At 54.0% G+C, this 16,807-nt stretch overlaps 1 protein-coding gene across 1 annotated transcript; it reads left to right on the forward strand.

The window, feature by feature from the left end:
• The first annotated feature begins 8,537 nt into the window (after positions 1 to 8,537).
• Positions 8,538 to 16,225, forward strand: SERPINE1 (serpin family E member 1). Its single transcript, XM_008507923.2, has 10 exons — positions 8,538 to 8,692; positions 8,986 to 9,141; positions 9,800 to 10,071; positions 10,714 to 10,947; positions 11,482 to 11,676; positions 12,278 to 12,476; positions 13,520 to 13,620; positions 13,738 to 13,824; positions 14,172 to 14,255; positions 14,562 to 16,225. Exons 3-10 carry the CDS (start codon positions 9,801 to 9,803, stop codon positions 14,597 to 14,599), a joined length of 1,209 nt encoding a protein of 402 aa, XP_008506145.2. The 5' UTR covers positions 8,538 to 8,692; positions 8,986 to 9,141; position 9,800; the 3' UTR covers positions 14,600 to 16,225.
• The last annotated feature ends 582 nt before the right edge of the window (positions 16,226 to 16,807 follow it).

The following is a 16,807-nucleotide window of genomic DNA, read 5'->3' on the forward strand; positions in this document are numbered from 1 at the left end:
GAAGCACCTGAAAAACTAGTAAAACAAAACACCCCAGTAGCCTAGGATTCTGACTCAAGATTCAGATCATCAGAGGTGGGCCTGGGTCTCAGGACTTTTCAAAAGCTCCTGGTTGAGACTAATGTGCACCTGGGGCTGATGAACCACTGGACCATGTCACAGAACGTCACGATTCCAAAGCAGATGTAACTCGGGGGGTTAAAACAGGCGATCGTCAGGACCTGAATTGGAATCAGTTCCTCGCTTAGCAGCAGATTTGAGGAGAGGGGGGATAAGAGCTACGTCAGTCTGAAGCAGAGACGCAAGGAAGGGCAGGGGAGCAATGGGACACACGGTGAGGGAGGGGCCTGGACCTGTCCTGGGTTGGGGGGTTAGGGGACAGGCATGCAGGGGGGCAGATGGGGGACAGCTGAGCCACTGAAAAACAGAATGGAGGCTGTTTAAGAGCTGGGGGCACTGGAACTGGCTCCTCTTGTTGGCTGGGTGACCTTGAGCAACAGACCCAACCTATCTGTCAGTTTCGTCATCTGTACAGCGCTACTTGGACAGAATGACTAAGGCAAGGAGTGGCAAACTCGGCCTGGCAGGCAGCAGCTGCCCCGCATACCTTTGCCAACCGTACTGCTGCAGTTTGGGGCTGGGAGCTCTTCCTAAAACTCTAATGAAAAGGCATGCAGACCCCAATACCTTAGAAAAGAATGGATCTGCAGATCAGAATCCGCCTAAAGAAATTAACAGGGGCAGTCACAAACCCAGACGCTCGGCCTCCATCCCTCCTCCAGCCTCAGCAGCGTAGGGAGCTGGCATGGGGGTCCTGGGGCACTGCAGCCCTGTTGGGGGTGTTTCTTTCTGTCCCTTCCAGATGCAGGCTGCTTCTCCAGGACTGAGATTTGCCTCAGTTTTGCTCTCACAGGTTCCAGCTTCTGCAAATCCTGCCCTAGACCCTAGAGTTGTCTTTCTTGGTTTCCAGCAGCCAACTGGCCATTCGGGGGCTGTGGCTGTCCCAGCCTCAGCGTAGCTGGGCTTCTTTGCCAGATGTCACTTTGGCTCTGCTCTTGGCCTCCCTGTGATCCTCCTGACCTTGGCAGGGGACGCTGCTGTCCCCCCATAGGAGCTCATCTGCCTTAGAAGGTGAGAAAAGTGTAGGAGACCATTTCTCCCAGTTGTTCCAAAGCGGGACCCCAACCTCCAACCTTCCACTCCAGCATCCATACCTGGGAGACTGGTCACAGTGGGGCTTCCCCAGGCCGGGAGTTGTTTACCTGCTTGGCGCAGGAAGGCCCTGTCTCATTCTTGCCCCCCTTGTACCCTGGTGGGTGAGTCTGTCCCGTGTATATTGTTTTCTTTCCGGTGGAATTTCTGCTCCTGAGGACTCAGTGTTCCGCATTACTCCCGCTGCCGCTGCCATTTCTCACATTCCGGTTTCCTCCTGGCCAGACAGGACTGGCCACCAGCCAGGACTTCTGCCATTTGTGGAGAGGACAGGAGCTGTGGACAGCAAAAGGTGGAAGCAGGAAGTGGGAAGATGATGCTCCTCCTTGGTCTGAGTGTGTCCACCATGGACGGGGTGTCCACTATGGATGGGGTGTCCACCATGGACGGGGTGTCCACCATGGACGGGGTGTCCACCATGGATGGGGTGTCCACCATGGGTGGGCAAGTCCTGCCCCCTTCAGTGGGCTTTGTGGGCCCAGGGAGCAAGCTTGAAGTGGACACATGACAAGCTTCCACGCGGATGGGGACACACCCTACAACCTTGGACTTCACACTCCCAAATTGGTTTCTCCCTAGGTTTGATGCAAGACACTCCTGGGCTCTAAGAAAGGCAAGGAGCCCAGAGAGACAGGCCAAGACTGAGGCCAATCTCCAATGTGGTCACAGGGCTGGGGGGTGGGGAAGGGGGGGTGTTGGGCAGGACTGCCCAACCTGTGCCAAATCCCCTGCTCACCGCACTTTCTGTAGGGTCGTACGAGGTGGGGAGAAGGAAGAGGTGCAGAGGGGGCTGGATCACGCGTCCCTCTCCTGTCCTGGACCCTAGTCCACACGCCACTCTGCCCTGCCAGCCCCGGAGCCCTTTGTCAGGTCTGAACTGCTTCATATCTGCCATCTCAGCTCCCCTCACCCCACAGCCCCAGCCCCCTCCCCTGCTCCCTACCCCAAGGGAGAGCCGCAATGTGAATAACAGTTACTCGCTCCGCCTACATCAGCCCTTACTCACACAGCCCTATTAGTTCCTGACACAGATGGGTGGGGGGCATGTCATGGCCCCCCAGGCAAGAGACTCAGGAGGAGGCCATGCTAGAATTCTAGGTCCTGGGAGTAGAAGGCACAGCAGCCGTTGGCAGCCTGGAGCATCTGCTTTAGATCCAAGTTCATAACTGGGTAATAATGTCGTTGTCAGGCATCCGCACCAGGCCTGGTCGTGCCCTGCCAGCGCCAGACATGGGCCAGAGCCCTTGGTGGCCTCTCTAGCCCAGTGAGGGCCTTGCCTGGTGCACCTGCTGAGCCTTTGGCGTTCCTCACTTGAGGACCCAGTTAGCTAACCCCCTTCTAGCACCAGAGACCGCGTCTCTACCCTCAGGAAACCAGGGGAAACCAGAGAGGACACACAAGAGAAAAAAAAGATGCAACTCTTAGAGTCAACAGAAATCTACGCTCGTGTCTTTCTATGGAGAGATGCAGTTGGTCATTTCATCCGTGTCATCTTTTTAATCCTAACAACACTGTTACAGAAGTGGCATCGTTCTCCCCACTCTGCAGAAAACCGAAGCTCTGGGGAGTAAAAGAAGTTGCTCGGAGTTTCCTGCTAGTCCTCGGGCCACATCTGCGTCCTTTTGCAGAACGCATCTGGTTAGGACCCATGGTGTCTGTCTGACCGAGGCTCTAGGAAGGGAACATGATTTGCTCACGACCACCGGGGTAACTGATCCAGGACTGCCTGGTCCCAGTGGCACCCATCAGAGAACCCCGTGTCGAGAGCACACACATCTGGCTCAGGAAGCGGGTCTAGCTGAACACTTGGCAGGGAGGAAAGGGGAATCTCCTGGTGGCGGTGGGTCTCCTGGGGCTGCCTTTCCTAAGCAGGGTGGGCTCTCTGAGGTCAGGAGAAAGGGGCAACAGTGGGGATCCAGAGAGGGAAGGCAGGACTCGGAAGGGACCTACAGGGCAGGGGCAGTGGCACGGAGGATCAGGGTGTTCTGTAGAAAGGAGCGGGCACGAGAAACTGGGATGAGGAGGCTGGTGTGGGCAGAAGTGGAAACTCCCGTGTGGCCTCAGGCCTGCGCAGGAGGCAGAGGGTGCTGCTCAGGACAGCAACTACAGTGCAAGCTCCTTGAAGACGGGACCGTGCTCAGGCGCGACATCTCTGAATGTCACATCAAACCCATCCTGGAAGAGATCCAAAGAAGCTGCTCCATGAACAGCTGTGCTGGAGGATGAAAGGAAGGCAGCCGTCCCTGGGACCTCCCCAATCAGGAGGTCTGCTCCCCCTCCTTCTCACACTGCACCCACCCTCCCCACCCTTACAGCCACAAAACTCCACAGGGAGTCTGGGAAGGGTTCTAGGCCCCCATCGATCCAAGGAAGCCAGCAGCCTGACTGCGTTACTGCTCACCCAGCCAGATGAAGAAGCCCAGGGTGACTCAGAGAAGACATGCAGAGAGGGTCTGCTTCCATACGGTGAGGAAGTAAGGCAGAAGGAATGGCCAGTGACTCGGGATGTCCTTAGCTCTCCAGTGGCAAATTCCATCTGTGCTGTATCACCCAGGCTGCTTTGTCTCTCGGTCCTCCACCACCCACAGGTTCCCCCGACCCGGGGTCACCATCTCTCTGAGAATCTGCTTAGTAAAAAGTCGTGTCCAGATCCAGGATCCAGACTAGGACAAGAACGTCTATTTCCAGGAGATGGGAGCAGGATACACAAAGAGCAGAGACCTACAACATGAAAGCCCACAAGGAGAGCAGGACAGAGACAGCACACCACAGGCAGAAAGGAAAAAGATTGCTCTCTAGAGATGAAGACCTGTGGAGAGAGCCTGGGAGCGTTTTCCTCCCTTCCCCCACAGGGCTCTGTGCCTCCCTGCCCCACCCCATCTATATTGCCCTCTGTTTCTCTGCCTCTCCCTAATAACCCAGCACCCCCTTCCTCCAGGAAGCCTTCCTTCCACACCCTGATAGCTTAGGTCTTACAGCTTAGCATACAGATGGTTTTATGTTTTTATCTAATTATTGCATGTATGTTAATCTGCTCTCCCAGGAATCGTGTCCGTTCCTTCAGGGAGGGGAGAAGTGTATATTTCTCTGAATCACACCATTGGGCGTTGATTGTCAATAAATATTTGGACATTCTGGGGAGGTCAAGATGCACACAACTGCCAGGGTAAAATAAAACAGGATATGTCCAGAGAAAGTTGTAAAGGGAGATTCAGGAATGTAGAGAATGAGGAACGACTTCTGCAAAAGAGGAAAGAAGTGAATCAGAGTTAGAAAATCCACATATGTGGGCAAAGAGAAGTGGAAGGAGAGAGAGAATCCAGCCAGGGTGCCCGGGGGCCCTGCAGGCCTGCGCCGCCTCATTCTGGCTGACGCCGTCGGGCTCTGTGGTCATATCTACCCCAGAAATTGCACACTCCACCCTTCCCTGACAATCAAACTTCCCCTTGTGGCCACCCTGGACCCCGTTCACTACTTCCGCCTCTTTCTTCCAAGAGAGGAGGTTCATTCTTGCCGGGGGGCCATGCGGGCCTTTGGTGCTCATTGGACACTGACATTATGAGAGGCCCCCCAAGGGGATACTGTCCCCCTACCTCCCCTTGGAAATAAGGATAAATGAGACCTGGTGATGGATGGCCCAGTAAGTTTAAGGATAAGTACAGAAATGACTAAGTCAAGGGATGTGCTTTAAAGTGGTTAAAGCGTGATGAGGTTTTACAGGGAAATCAATGAGAGACAGGGGAGGTGAGTGGCAGACCGAAGTGTAGACCAAGCTCAGCTCAATTTCTACTGTTGGTGAAACAAGCCCCTGCTTCCTGGCAGGCTCCAGGGATCGGGACATGGACCGAACGTCGGTGGGGTCCATTGTGGGACTGTCCCGGCTCCTCCCTGGCTCTGCCCCAGCCAAGAGTGGCTGCCAGTTCGTGAGAGCCTAGAAAATACCAGACATTTACACACAATATTTCATTTAATCCTCTCAACAACCCTGAAGAACGGAAACCATTATCTACCTACCTATAAATTCCTGTGTATACAAATAAGAACACTAGGGCTCCCAAAGGTTAAATCTTGTCTACACACATAACCAGCTACGTGACAGACCCCTGACCAGGCCGGTCTGCCTGTTTTAATGAGCACTGTTCTCTCATTTGCAGTACGTCATTGTGTGGCCTCAGACGCATCACGTAGCCTCTCTGGGCCTCAGATCCCTTGCCTGCAAATTCAAAGGACTGGAGTAAATGGTTCTAGAGTTCTCCTGCTCTGAAACTCCGTGATATAATAGCAGAAAAAAGCAACCGTGGACAAGGGGGCTTTGTCAGGGGAGGCAGGTTTTAGTGTTACAGGAGTTTAAGGAGAGACGGCTGGCGGAGGCTGGAAAAGGCGGAAGGGAGGGGTCGTGGAGGTAGAGGAGGGGGAAGTCAGGATGGTGCCCCTGTGAGAGGGACCCTGGACAGGCTGTCCCAGGGCCGTGATCTTAAACGAGAAGAGGCTGCGGCACAGAGCACTCGCCCTAGCTCACACCCGAGAGAGGGGCAGAGCCAGCCCAGCCCAAACACAGGCTATTTTTGGTGTTGTGTTGTTTGGAGAGTCACCAGACCAGAAATAGTGCTGTGAGTGAGCAGGACCCCATCCTTCTCCAGCTCTCCCAGTGAAATCACTGACTCCCCCAGCTCTCCCAGTGAAATCACCAAGAATCAGGAGGCCGGGTCCAACATTCCAGGAGCCTGTGTAACTGATAGCAGGCCAGCACTCTCTTCCCCACAGGAAGCCGTGGAGCAGAGCATTTGACTGTAAAAGGGATTCTGGAAGAAGAGAGGAGAGGGAAAGAGGGACTGAGTCACAGAGAGCAGAAAAGAGAGAGAATGAGAAAATTGGGAGAGAGCTCACATGGCCAGACTAGGGAGCCGGAAGGGAAGGAATGTGAGAAGACACAGAAGAGAGCAAGAAGAGGGAGCCTCAGAGAGAGAAAGGGAGAGTGAAAAAGAGAGCGGCAGGCGGCTGTTGCTGGAGAGCAACCCAGAAGCAAAGAGGAAGAGCAGAGGGCAAGAGGGCAGCTGGAAGGCAGGAAGTGAAAGCTGGAAGCCACACGGAGACCCAAACTGAACGAGGGTTCCGGGGGTGCAGGCGGGGCTGGGGGACAGTCACGGAAAGCGTGAGTCTGGTCTAGTCACAAACCACCTGTGGAGGTGCAGATGGAAACATCTTCTCAGTTAGCTGCAACTGGAACTTCCCCCAGAAACCCACGGCGCTGTAACTCATCCTCTTATCTCTGACCCTCCCGGAATCAGAGGTCCAGCTATTTCAACAGCAGGGACTTTTCTCTTTCTGTCCATTTGACCCCTTACAAAAGAGCCCAAGCTTGAAAGAGGTGATTAGGTCAAGGCTGTTAGTTTGGGGTTCAGGGGAAGGAGACAAAGTGACAGCCCCTTGAGTCAGGCCAGCTTCTGAGAAGGGCATTGTAGGGGGATCTGCTGGGGGACAGCAGGCCATTGACCTGCGCCCTGGTGTGTGGAAGGCCTCCAGAGGACAGACAAGGCGGACGTGAGGCCGTTTCTTGGAAAGGAGGGACAGGGACTGAGGTCAAGTCTGCGTTTAGATCATCTAGCGTCCCCAGCTCATCAGAAAGTCAAAGGAAGGGTCAGAAACACGTGCCTGGGCCCCAGTTACACTAGGCTGTGCCTCAGTTTCGAATACACACCCCCCAGATGCCTACAAGTCCGCTCCAGTTTGGGAAAAGACCCCTTAGTTAGTCAGCCCTTCTGTTTCCGAAGTAAAGAACCCCCCAGGCCCACCACCCCCAACAGGACACAGAGCCTCCTGTGCCCGAGAACCAAGTGTCTTTCTGGAATGGCCTCAGGATCATCCATCATGGCCAGGAGTGGGGACGGAATTGGTCACTGCCCTGGCAGGGCCCAGGCCGTCCACAGAAAACAGCAGGGGCTTTTACAGCTGAGGCCTGGCAAGGAGGGGGACAGCGGCTCCTGGAATAGCCATGGAGGAGGGGAAGGAGGCCGCTGAAGTGGCTGGAGAGGCTGCCCAGCAGGGTGCCTCGAAGAAGCCACTTTCACCCCATCTCCACCGGCTGCCCCTCCAACTCGGGGCTGGGCATTCTGAAACCGGACTCCCATATCCCTGTCCCCCTCTGACCCCCAAGGTGGAGGGCAAGGCATTGGGGGCACTTCTGGGGGTAGGAGATGGATGGATTGGGGGATGTACTCTGTCCTCTCCACCTGAGAGAAGTCAGGGGTCAGTGCCTTCTCCCCACGACTAATGCTCTCTCAGGGACTCCAAACCACAGCTAGGAAAAGGACAAGGACATAAACAAGAAGAGTCGCATGGGAACAGTCCCATAAGGGTCGGTGATCTGAACTTTCCAACCCAGGTTTCCCCCCTTTCCTAGACACCCCACACCCACACCTGACTCCCGGGGGCAACTGAGACAGCACAGGCGGAGGCAGAGAAAACTCAAAACAGCCATCCAGCTGTGGTTGCCCTTGGTATCTGTTTACTGAAAAAATCCAAAACAAATATCCCGACACTTCCACCCACTTAAACTTCCTGTGATTCTGCCCTCAGCTGTCTCCATGGTTACTCCCAGCCGAAACCCACCACCAACACAGAGCAAGACAGCGTGTGGACCCCCGGGTCAAGTGCACCATCCCCCTCCCACCGCAGGACCCCTCTGGCAGCACCTCAGTCACCACTCTGTCCGCAACATCCTGGCCACACGGCCAAGGGTGCCTGACCCTGCCAAGCCCCCAAGTGCACTGGTCTGGTCCCACACACTCGCCCCTAGCCGATTTCTACCCTCTACAGAATTCCTGGGTCACTCTTCCACTGCTAAGCAAAATGCCCTAGAAGCATATCCCACAAGCCCACCATGAATTGACACCCTCACTCCTATCCCTACTCCCGCCGCTACCGCCCTCCGAGTGTCTGCGTCTGCAGGAAAAGGATAAGGCATAATTGTCCCCATCATAGCCTCGGCTCAGAGAAATGAAACTTACACATGGGCCCTTGATTCCTTGCCAAGGCTTTGCCCTGGTCCCTTTCAGCCTCCAGCACCCCACCCAGCACACCTCAAACCCCAGCCAGACAGGGCTGTTGACACCAAAGAGAGGCCTGGGGGCACCTCAAGAGTCTGGACACGTGGGGGAGTCAGCCCCGCATCATCTGAGGACGGGCAGGCACTTGACAGGGAAGAGGGAAAGACGGAAGGGGAGCCCTCTGCCAGGCCCCTGTCCTAGACAGTCAAACCCAGACAATCACAGGGCATGCTCCCTGCCCTCTGGCCACTGGGATGTGGCCAAGAGGAGGGAGGGATGTTCTTCGTCGCTTGGCCAGCGCACGGGGTAGACGGCGCTGGTGGACAAAAGTCCACACGATCGCTAGCTTCTTTGACAACTCCACGGTGATCCGTTTCTCCAAAGGAAAAGGAGAAAATGTGAACTGTTCTTCCCCAAGCTGAACACTGGGAAAGGTAATCCCAAACACTGGGCATTTGGGGCCGTCTGGCACTGCCAGGGGTCAAGCTGGCATAGCAGGGAGGGACACAGGCAGAGTGGGGGGAAATCGGGGAAACCCCTGGGCCAAGACAATAGGTGTTTGCCCAATTGTCCTTGAGCCCTCTCACACGTACACACAGAGCAGCACGCACACACACAGGCCTCAGGGAGGTGCTGAGGGGCCCGGCTGTTCAGACTTCCAGAGCCAGAAAGTGGGTGGGGCTGAACCATGAGTTCATCTATTTCCTGCCCACATCTGGTATAAAAGGGAGGCAGCAGCGTCCCAAGGAGCACAGCTACATCTGGCTGCAGGACCGGGAGCACCGCCAGGAGCCACACCTCCTCCTCCTCCAGCAGCCAGATCGCCACAATCGCCAGAGCAGCAGGACAGACCTCCAGTCACAAGGCACCTTGAGAACTTCAGGTAAGAGGAAAGCAAACTTTCTCCAACTCTCGCCTTGGAGGAAGGCGGAGAGCGCCTCTCGGCAGCATCTCCTGCGCCCTAGATCCCCACTTCTCCCCTGCTTTCCCTCCACGGGGGAGACCTGCAGCGTTGAGTTGACTTCATCATAGCAAGGATCACGGAGGGAGCAGGGAAGGAGGTCAGGCCCCACCAACTACCCCGCCACCAGGAACAAGGGCCTCGACTGCTCAGTCACTCTCCATCAAGATCCTCCCCCCTTTCCCGCCTCAGGAAAGGGATTTTTCAGGCCTGCTAAGTTGAATGAAACAACAGCTGTGAAAGCATTATAAGAGAATTTAAGCATCACGCAAGTCAGAGATGTTACTATAATTTAGCCTTTCATCTCCTGGAGGGGAAGGGAGACATACTGGAGGGTGGTGCCAGCAGTTTCCAAGATTCCCAAAGGCGGAAACTCGCTTAAGATGCCCTGGCACTGAGACAGAGGGGGAAAGCCTCAGAATCTGAACTCATCATGCTCTTAATGAATTTTGCCCTCGTGTTCATTTATCACCTGCCAGTGACAGGCGAGCCTGGCCCCTGGCTGGGATGCCATCTCCTCTCCCCGCTTGCCAGTCTTCCAGAACTATTCCCTCACGAGTTCCTTTTTCATTTGCTCCAGGATGGGGATGTCTCCAGTCTTCGCCTGCCTAGCCCTGGGCCTGGCCCTCATCTTTGGTGAAGGGTCCGCTTCCTACAATCCCGAGTCCCAGGCGGCCCATCTGGCCACAGACTTTGGAGTGAAGGTGTTTCGGCAGGTGGTGGAGGCCTCCCAGGACCACAACGTGGTTTTCTCACCTTACGGGGTGGCCTCGGTGCTGGCCATGTTGCAGCTGACAACGGGAGGAGAGACTCGGAAGCAGATCCAAGAGGCAATGCAGTTCAAGATTGACGGTGAGAGTTGGCGTGGGGGCGGGGAGGCGGGGAATCTTCACAGGACAGGGGTCTACCCAACCAGGGGCCGGGGAAGGGCTGACTCCAGCTTAACGGAGCCAACTCCTGTACCACCACGCCTCAGGGACCACCGCCTCTTCTCCCCGCCACACCCCATGTCACTGGGCCCTTGACTAGTCCCAAGCATACAGGCCAATGGGTCTGGTGTAATACAGCCTTGCCTTACCACTTACTGACCGTGTAACCTTATCCCCTCTGAACCTCAGTTTCCTCGTCTACAAAATGGGGACAACCAAGGTACCTACCACGCAGGGCTGCTGGAAGGACTCAATAGAATTCCACGTGTGTAATGCTTGGTAGCTATTATTATTATAAGAAAAAGTTTAGGATTTGTGACTTGTAAACAGAGAAAAATATTCTAACGCAAAGAAAGGGTTAGGACCTGAGATTTTTGAGGAAAAAAGAGGGAAATGCAGAAGAGATTGAGGTTTGGGACAAAATCTCCCTCCAGAGAGCCCAGGGAGAGCAGAAGAGCCCCAAACACGTGGGCAGGGTTGGGCCTCTCATGGAGGAAGTCGGCCGGGCCGGGAGACCCTGGCTCAACATGAGCCTAACGTGTCCTTTCCTCCTGTCTTGGCACAGAGAAGGGCATGGCGCCCGCCCTCCGCCAACTGTACAAGGAGCTCATGGGCCCGTGGAACAAGGACGAGATCACCACCGCCGACGCCATCTTTGTCCAGCGGGATCTGAAGCTGGTCAAGGGATTCATGCCCCGCTTCTTCAAGCTGTTCCACACCACAGTCAAGCAGGTGGACTTTTCAGAGGTGGAGAGAGCCAGGTTCATCATCAATGACTGGGTGAAGAAATACACAAAAGGTGAGCAGGCAGGGAACGGAGGCCAGTCCCAAGGGCCTGCCGAGAAAGGGGACTTACAAGTCCCAAATATCCCAACCTCTCCCCTGCGGCATCCTCTTCTCCATAGACAGAAGGTCAAGTGCTTTAAGCATCAAACTGTCATATTTTTCACAGTTAGGCCTCCTCATGAACCAACTGTAAAGATATACCTAAAAAGTGTTGAGAGATTTTACAACAGTAGGAACCATGACATAGAACACACACAGTCCTTCAAGACTGCAGCTTAGGGAGCAATGTAACAGAAGATTTAAGTTTCCGGGTCTGATCCTGGACGGGATCCCAGGGCCAAGAAACGGTGCTGAGCTGGAAGGCTGTCTGAGACCCCTAGGAAGACAGAACAGGTTGAAAGCAGGTAGAGAGTTCACTAAACCCAGAGTCTGTCTTCTGACTAGATCCCTTCACCAGACACACACCCATTTGAGGACAGGGAGCTAAAGGGCACCATCTAGAGGATTCCAAAATATCTAGCCTCCTGATCACCTGGCTTTCCCACAGGCATGATCAGCGACTTACTTGACGAAGGGGCCGTGGACGAGCTGACGCGCCTGGTGCTGGTGAATGCCCTCTACTTCAACGGCCAGTGGAAGACACCCTTCCCAGAGTCGGGCACCCACCACCGCCTCTTCCACAAGTCCGACGGCAGCACCGCCTCTGTGTCCATGATGGCTCAGACCAACAAGTTCAACTATGGTAAGAGCAAGACCCCCTTCCCCAAGTCCCACAACTATGGCCCCTCATCCCCGAGGTGTTCCCCTCTCAGGGAGGGGAACCCTAGAACGCACCCCAGCTTTGACAAAGACCTCCCAAGTAGGAGACTCTGGGATAGTTGGAGCAGCAGAAAGCAGCTTTATTTCATGCAAGATGAAGCTGAAATCCAGAAATTCCCTCAGGCCCACATTTGACCACATGACTCCTGTCTCTTGTCCTCAGGTGTTTCTCGTGTCATTACTTGAGGCCCACGAATCCTGCTAGGGGAAGGGCTATGGGGAAGTCGAGATTCAGGAGACGAGGACTGGAATGAATTAGCGGCTGGGAGTGGGGAGTGAAGGTAGAGAAGGCCAAAACGAGACAGAGAAACCACAAGACACTGTGAATTGGCAAAAGAGAAGAGAAATGGGAATAAAAACATTGAACAGAGGAGCAGTGGGTGGGGGAGCCTCAAAAGCCAGGATGGAGAGCTGGCTTCCAGAAGGAGTGGAGGGGACAGGAGGACTAGATGAAAACCCAGCGCTGGGTCAGAATCAATAAGAGCTGAAGCCATTTGCAATGCGCCATCTTGGTGTCTCCACAGCTGAGTTTACCACCCCTGACGGCCATTACTACGACATCCTGGAATTGCCCTACCACGGGGACACCCTCAGCATGTTCATTGCCGCTCCCTATGAAAAAGAGGTGCCTCTCTCTGCCCTCACCAACATTCTGGATGCCCAGCTCATCAGCCAGTGGAAAAGGAGTATGACCAGAGTGGTCCGCCTCCTGGTTCTGCCCAAGTAAGCCACTCTTGCTCTCATCACTCTGTTCAAGATCCTAAGCCCCTCTGTTTCCCCCTCCCCTCTCTCCTGAATGCACCACCCCCATATTGAGTTTCCCACATGTGACGTATGCAGGGCAGGGAAGTGTGTGGGAGGCTGATGGGAAACACCCTGGCCTGGGTTTGATTAGATTCCTCTCATCCACCCTCCTCCGGTGTCTGCTGGAGGGCGGCGGGGAGCTTTTCTAGACCATGCCCCACATTTCCAACACTCAGAATATCCAGCAAAAGCCACCAAAAGAAGAGCCAGAGGAATGATGGAAGTGGGGGGCTAAAGCGGTCTACACCTTTTTATGAACGCCCTCCACTCCCACCCCTACCGCCTCAAGTCACAATGGAGACAATAGGGATCACGTCTGCAGACGGAGCAGCTTTAGCTGGGCTTCCAGCAAAGCAGATTTTTAAATCCTTCTGCAGAAGCAAAGAGGGTGGAATCGGCTGAGGTTGAGTAATTCCAGAATTGTAGGGAAGCCTCCTACCACACGTCCCCCAAATTTCCAGATGCGGTAATGCCAGGCTCTGGGAAAGATGAGAATTCCATTGGTTAGCGTGCTCTCTCTCTCTCTCTCTCAAATATCGAGGTAATTAGTGGTGCCCTGATGGGAAGCAGAGAGCCCCAAAGCCAAGGCCACTTGAGTCCTCCTCAGGAACACAGAAACACAGTGTACAGACCGGATTTTGTTCAAACACCCTTGCAAGAGAATTTGCCCTTGGTCTCCCAGCCAGACTGGCTAAATTTATGCTGCAACTACTGCCTTATTTGAGGAAAGTAATTAGTCATAGGTTTGAGGGGGTGGGGAGATTGCAAAAAGATGTTCATTGATGTTAGAAACCTCCAGCAAGGAGAGCGACCTGCAAACAGATCTGAAAGAGCCAGTCTCTCTCTTCTACTTTCATGCCAGTCCCCATCCTGTTGGGCTGCTGGGGGGATACAGGATAAGGGACCGGGATAGGCGGCCTGAGCTTGACTGAGCTTGAGCTGTTCCCTGCTCCTGCCTACAGGTTCTCCCTGGAGAGTGAAGTGGACCTCAGGAGGCCCCTGGAGAACTTGGGGATGACCGACATGTTCAGGCCAAACCAGGCGGACTTCACGAGCATTTCCAGTAAGGGGCTGTCCTTGCACATTCTTATCCTGGTGAACCGTGGGGCTCCGAAGAGGACAAAGGAGCTTTGCCCCGAGAAACCTGGCTGATCTACTCTGGTATCCGCCTCTGTTTCAGATCAAGAGCTTCTCCATGTATCGCAGGCCCTGCAAAAAGTGAAGATCGAGGTGACCGAGAGTGGCACGGTGGCGTCCTCCTCTACAGGTGGGTCAGGCTCAGGTGAGGCCCCACGAGGCTGAGCCCAAGGCGTCCCAAAGGAAAGGCCAGGTTGTTCTCACAGTGGCTAGTCAACTTAAGGAACCTGCTATCCATACGCCCTAAAAGGGTTTAGATAAATGTATGTTTGTGAGCGAGACCAAACTCCTGAGAAAGCCAGGCCTCCAAGGACTCCGCTAAGCTTTGAAGGTTCACGTCCAGGAGAGCAACTGAGCCTCCTAAATCCACGCCTGGGCTGCAGCCAGACAGAGGCTGGTGTTAATGATTGCTTGTGATCAATCCAGGCACCAGTGCCGACGTCCCTCTGTTCTAAAACGTTGTCCCTTCTCTTCCAGGCTTCGTAGCCTCAGCCCGAATGGCCCCAGAGGAGATCATCATGGACAGACCGTTCCTCTTTGTGGTGCGGCACAACCCCACAGGTGAGCCGGGGGCCTGTGACACCCCATGGTGCTCCCCCCAATTCTCCTCGTCCCGGGCACCAGTCTAGACAGGTGTAGACAGCCCCTCCGACCCCAAGAGGACTCCAGACAAGAAGTCCATCTCTGTTCCACTTTCTCTCCCCAAAGGCAGCACCCTGTCGTAGACAGAGCACTGTGCCAGGACCCCAGTCCTAGCTGTCACTAAGGCAGCTGCGACTCAGGCCTCTCACATCTCAGTTCACCCAGAAGCACGGAGCTTGGGGAACTGCGCTGCTCCTCTCATCTCCCATGATTCTTCATCCTCAGGAACAGTCCTTTTCCTGGGTCAAGTGATGGAGCCCTGACCGGAGGAAAAGAAGCCTGCAGAACTGAAGATGTCTCAGAAAAGAAGAAACTCTGGAGAAACAAGAATTTTATTTTAATTAATCTCTTTGGAGAAAGAGAAGAAATTTGCTTTTTTTTTTTTTTTTTTTTATGGGAAATCTTTCTGAATCTGCCTCCTAGACCTCAGCCTCTCCCAGGAGTAGGAAAGAGGACCTTCAGGAAAAACTCCCACAGTGTGGAGACCCGGGGAGAGACCTCGGAAGCACATGCCCCTAAAGGTCTCCAAACCAGACTGGAAAACTCACAGAACCACCTGCGCAGCTGCTTCTGCTCGTGGCTCTGCCCAGCCGGGTCTTCAGACCCGGATCCCACAGAGACCCTGGCGGGAGGGCCCTCCAAGGCTTACAGGAGCTTTTGTGTGCTTGGTAGGAACGATTTGTGTTCCAGTCACATTGCCATCTCTCCCGCACTGTCTGCTACTGCTGAGGAGGCTGGCAGCAGGCCAAAGAAGGCCAACGGGAGAGACACACTTTCATTTCCAGGTCCGTCCTTCCCCAGCTCAGAGGTACCCACCCTGACCTGGCCATCTCGCTCCCTAGAAAGAGTGTGCATATATTATTTTGGAGTGTAGGTGACTTGTTTACTCATAGAAGCAGGTTTTTGCTTCCTACAAACTTTGTTTTATAGGAATAGAGGAAGAAAGAATGAGCTGTGTGCCTGGTTCTTGGCTCCAATCTCCTGGTGGGGAGCGGGGCATGCCAGGGGTGTGCCTGAATATTTATCATATCCTTGTCCTTGTGTGGTTGTTAGAGAGAAAGAACACTACGAAGAAAAATGTCTTATTTAAACTTGCTTTTAGTGTTTGTGGTCTGTCTCGTTGCATCTCAGGAGTCTGGCCACTTGACTGTCATACCCCTCTGGGCGGGGAGCATGGCGGGGCCCACACTGCCACCTTGTGGCTGCCCAACCCCCAACACCCTCTCGCCTTTCCACTTGCTGTATTAGCACCGCTGCCAAGACCATCCAACTTCAGCCCACTTTAGGGACCAAAAGGATGCGGTGGGTGAGAGAGACTAGAGCGAGGATGGAGTGGTTTCAAAATTTTCCAATATATTTAGGAGCAGGAGTGCAAGGGGCTGCGCGACCTAGCAGGACAGAACTTTCCCCAATTACAGGGTGACTCACACCCGCATTGGTGACTCACTTCAATGTGTCATTTCCGGCTGCTGTGTGTGAGCAGTGGACACGTGAGAGAGAGAGAGGGGGAGAGAAAATGAAAGAGAATGAGAGAGAATGAGAGGCAGCGAACTCGGGCTCAACTACCCTAGTTAGATCATCTTTCTGAAAACCAAGAAGCTGGGGGGTATGGCATGCAGGCCAAATTTATTGAGGAATCGCACAGAGGTGTCGAATGAATGTAATCCAATCCCCCCACCATGCTCTGCAGTGAAAAACCTTCGTTCTTTGTTGTTTTTAAATATTTTTTCATTATGCACTGGACAGTGACAGCCACACGCAGTACCCACAAGGAGACCCATATGGGGAGTCCACCATTTTTGTGTTGGATTATATGCCTTTTCACTTCTGATACATTAACAAGTAAAAATGTTAAGAAATAATAATAAATAAATAAGAATATTCCAAAACAGTCCCTGCCTTTACTTTCCACGTCTCACCCAGTACAAAATCCCAATCCTGTCGGTTCCCAGACCTCTCAGTGAAAGGGATCTTTAGGAAACATACACCCACAGGCCCAGGCATGCTGACCTGCCATGGGTGAGTCCACAGGACTGGCCCCCAGGGCTCTGCAAGCATGATTCTCCCCGTGAGCATCACCCTCAAAAAAGAGGAGAGGGCTCCCCCAAACACCTTGCACCCACTCAGATGGGCTGGCTGACTCACGCTCACCATCCCTGTGGGTTCCCATCTCTCTTCAAGCCTTTTCCTTCTGCTGCCAAACGCCCCCATCCCCTGGGCCTAGTCCCCCTCCCCGCTTCTCAGAACCCAACCGAGTCCAGTTCCTCCAACCAGCATTCCCCATGGAGCCAGGCAACATCATCTCTCTCGATCTGGTATTTACCGGTTTTTCTTTTTCCTGGTACATAACAAGCTTGTGTTCTCATATGCTCTTTATCTCTGAGTCTGCGTGTGACCCTCCCAACCCCCATCCACATATCAGGTTCCTTGAAGACAGGCTCTTTTGTTACATAGACTCTTCATATCCTCCT

This window comes from Equus przewalskii, chromosome 12 (assembly GCF_037783145.1).
Source record: "Equus przewalskii isolate Varuska chromosome 12, EquPr2, whole genome shotgun sequence".
In the NCBI taxonomy this organism is placed as follows: Eukaryota; Metazoa; Chordata; class Mammalia; order Perissodactyla; family Equidae; genus Equus; species Equus przewalskii.